General features: G+C 56.4%; 1 protein-coding gene across 1 annotated transcript; it reads left to right on the plus strand.

Moving 5' to 3' along the window:
* Positions 1 to 366: 366 nt before the first annotated feature.
* SOX14 (SRY-box transcription factor 14) lies at positions 367 to 1,089 on the plus strand. Its single transcript, XM_065639950.1, has one exon. The coding sequence runs from the start codon at positions 367 to 369 to the stop codon at positions 1,087 to 1,089; it is 723 nt and encodes a 240-aa protein (XP_065496022.1).
* The last annotated feature ends 2,206 nt before the right edge of the window (positions 1,090 to 3,295 follow it).

Consider the following 3,295-nt stretch of genomic DNA (forward strand, 5'->3'; position numbering starts at 1 on the left):
CTGTGTCCGCCCTGCCGCTATGTCAGCCCGCGCACCGCCGCAGCCCCTCGCCTTTGAACTGCCCCGCACCGCTCCGCGTCCCCACCGCCGGCCCGCTGCTGTGCCCGGCGGCTCGCCGCCCGCTTAGCCGCCCGCCGGGCCCCGCGGGCCGACCCGCGCCGCTCCGCGCCTCTCCGCGCCCCGCCCCGGCAGGGCTCCCGCCGGGGACGGCGTTGGCGGAGGATCTGTGATGATCAGCTGAGCCCGCTCCTCCCGCTCCTCCGGCTTCCTCCTCCTCCTCCTCCTCCTCCTCCTCCTCCCGCCGCCGTCCGGCGCCCCCAGCGCGCCCCAACCGCCGAGCCGCCCGCCCGTCCGCCCGGCCGAAGCATGTCCAAGCCCAGCGACCACATCAAGCGCCCCATGAACGCCTTCATGGTGTGGTCCCGCGGCCAGCGGCGCAAGATGGCCCAGGAGAACCCCAAAATGCACAACTCGGAGATTAGCAAGCGGCTGGGAGCGGAGTGGAAGTTGCTCTCCGAGGCGGAGAAACGTCCTTACATCGACGAGGCCAAGCGGCTGCGGGCGCAGCACATGAAGGAGCATCCCGACTACAAGTACAGACCCCGGCGCAAGCCCAAGAACCTGCTCAAAAAGGACAGGTATGTCTTCCCTTTGCCTTACCTCGGGGAAACCGATCCCTTAAAGGCCGCCGGGCTTCCCGTGGGGGCCACTGACTCTCTGCTGAGCTCCCCGGAGAAGGCCAGGGCTTTCCTGCCTCCCACCTCAGCACCTTACTCCTTACTTGACCCCAGCCAGTTCAGCTCCAGCGCCATTCAGAAGATGACTGAGGTTCCTCACACCTTAGCCACCAGCACCCTGCCCTACGCCTCCACCTTGGGATACCAGAACGGGGCGTTTGGCAGCTTGAGCTGCCCCAGCCAACACACCCACACTCACCCCTCGCCAACTAACCCGGGCTATGTCGTGCCATGTAACTGTACCGCTTGGTCGGCTTCCAGTTTGCAACCTCCAGTTGCCTACATATTATTCCCAGGCATGACCAAGACTGGGATAGACCCTTATTCTTCAGCACATGCGACTGCCATGTAACACCCACCCACCCACACCCCCACAGGCGTGTGTGTGTGTGTCCCCCTTCCACGGGTGGCAGCTGGAACTGGGATTCCTTCGTGTGCATGTACATAAAACCTACAGAAGCAAAAGGTCACCCCGAAACAGGACTCTGGTGGCGGCCACCGGGCCGGGACAGACGCGGACGCTGCCTCGGGGACTCGGAGATGCTCTCGCCTAAAGCTCAACCTGAGAGCTGGCCCCAGGCTCAGGATGGGGGGAAATGCAATGGCGGGGGCAGATAGGAACCCGGCACTTGTAAGAGTTGTAAATGTGTTTTAAAAAAGAAAAGAAAAAACAAGCAAACCTTGAACTGCCCTTTCGGGACAAAGCGGGGGAGAAAAAGAAAAAGAAAAAAAAAAAAAAAGGAGAGAGAGGCGGTTGGTTTCGATTTTTATTTATTCTCTTAATGTCTATGAGTTCTCCAGGGTCTCATGTCACTTGGATTTGACTTTGGGAAGTCTCGGTCTTATTATGATTTTTTGTTTTGTTTTTTTTCCTTTTGCACATTGAAAGATGAGATCAGCTGTGTTATATATATATAAATATATATATATATATATTTTGCCACCACGCACTACTAGGTAAAATTGCTTTTCATGTCAGAAAAAGGCTCTTCGAAGTTTGAAAAAAAAAAAAAAAAAGAAAAAAAAAGAGGGGGAGAAACATTTATATTTAAAACATATGATACTGTTTGCTTAATTTAAAACAGATAGTCCTTAAATTTGTGTGATCCAGTGAGACTAGATCTAAGTTTACTTTAGACAGAGCGTCAGGTATGAAGTCAGGCAGTAGAACTGTAAAAAATTAATAATACTAATACTACTATTAATAATAACGAAAAATCGAATAAAAACCGATGGTAATTTAAATGTTTTCACAATGTCTTTGGGAAGAAGAAAGAAAGAAAAAAAAAAAAGATATGTATCCGGCAGTATTTTACCTCGTTAAACCTTTTGATTTGTTGAACAAAGACGTTTTGAATAAAGACAATCTGTCATCAAACGAGGCAAAACTGCGTGCTGTAAATGCGCTGCCCCGGCTCCCCGAGCCCGCGTCCCGCACCGGCGGCCGCGGGAGGTTGCGGGCGGCGCTCCCCGACCCGCGGGACCCGGCTCCGCCCGCAGCCCCGCCGCTCGCCGCCGCCGCGGGCCGCTCTCCCCGACCCGATCCCCCGCTCCGGTAGCTGAACCCACCGGCTCGGGCCCGGTTTTGGGAGTCCTACCGGACCGGGTCGGGCTCCGTTTTGGAGCCCGTCGGGGAAAAGCGGTTGCGGGGCGGGGGAGGGCGAGAAAACTTCCGAAAAACGGGAAATCTCAGTGTCCGCTTGGGGGGCTGGTGCCCTCCGTCCCGGCCCCCCCATCCCGTCGGGGAACCGGCCTTTCCCAAGTTGCCTCCGCGGCGTTGAAGTTTTACCGGTGCGAGGACATTTTTGGAAAGGGGTGTTAGTAGTGATTGAAATGTTGGAATTAGCGTCTTATCCGGCTCAATTAGTGATGTTGGGGGGGCCTCTTCCTTTGTGAAGGGAGGGGGTTTCGCTGCGGAGGGGGACAGAGACGGAGGGGAAGGGGGGGAAGACGCAGAGGTCGGTCTGGAGGAGCTGAATAGCGTGTTTGGATGTGCTTTGCTCATTAAGTGCTCTTTGGAGACCGATGTTAGAATTAAACGGCATAACACAATTAACATACATGGGGCTTGAATGGGAGGGTAAGCAGAGGAAGAATAGATAGATAAATAAATGAGAGATCAGGCGAAGGTAAACAAAAGAGGAGAGGAGAAAAGGGCTGAAAGGAGAGGTTAGAATGGCTGCTCCAGCCTTGTTTAGCATGACAAAACCGGCTCTTACAAATGAGGACAATTAGAGGCGCTGGCTTCGGGAGGGCCTGGGAGCAGCGGGACGATCCGCTGGGACACGCGGGGCTGAATGCGGCCGGCGTGGGGCAGAGGGAGGCGCGGGGCGGCGGCGGGAGCGCCGAGCGCTGATTTAACCCCAGCTGACAGTCGCTGTCACTCCGGGTGATAACACCGATAGCTCAGTGTCCTCGAACATCCACCCAGATTAGGCTGACAATGGTCGGAGGGAGAGGGAAAGGGGGGGAAGCGCCCGCCCGCGGCCCGCCGGGCCCCGCAGGAGATGGGGAGCAAAGGGGGGGGACACACAGCGGCCACCCCCCGCTCCCCACCG

The sequence above is a fragment of the Caloenas nicobarica genome, chromosome 8, assembly GCF_036013445.1.
Source record: "Caloenas nicobarica isolate bCalNic1 chromosome 8, bCalNic1.hap1, whole genome shotgun sequence".
Lineage (NCBI taxonomy): Eukaryota > Metazoa > Chordata > Aves > Columbiformes > Columbidae > Caloenas > Caloenas nicobarica.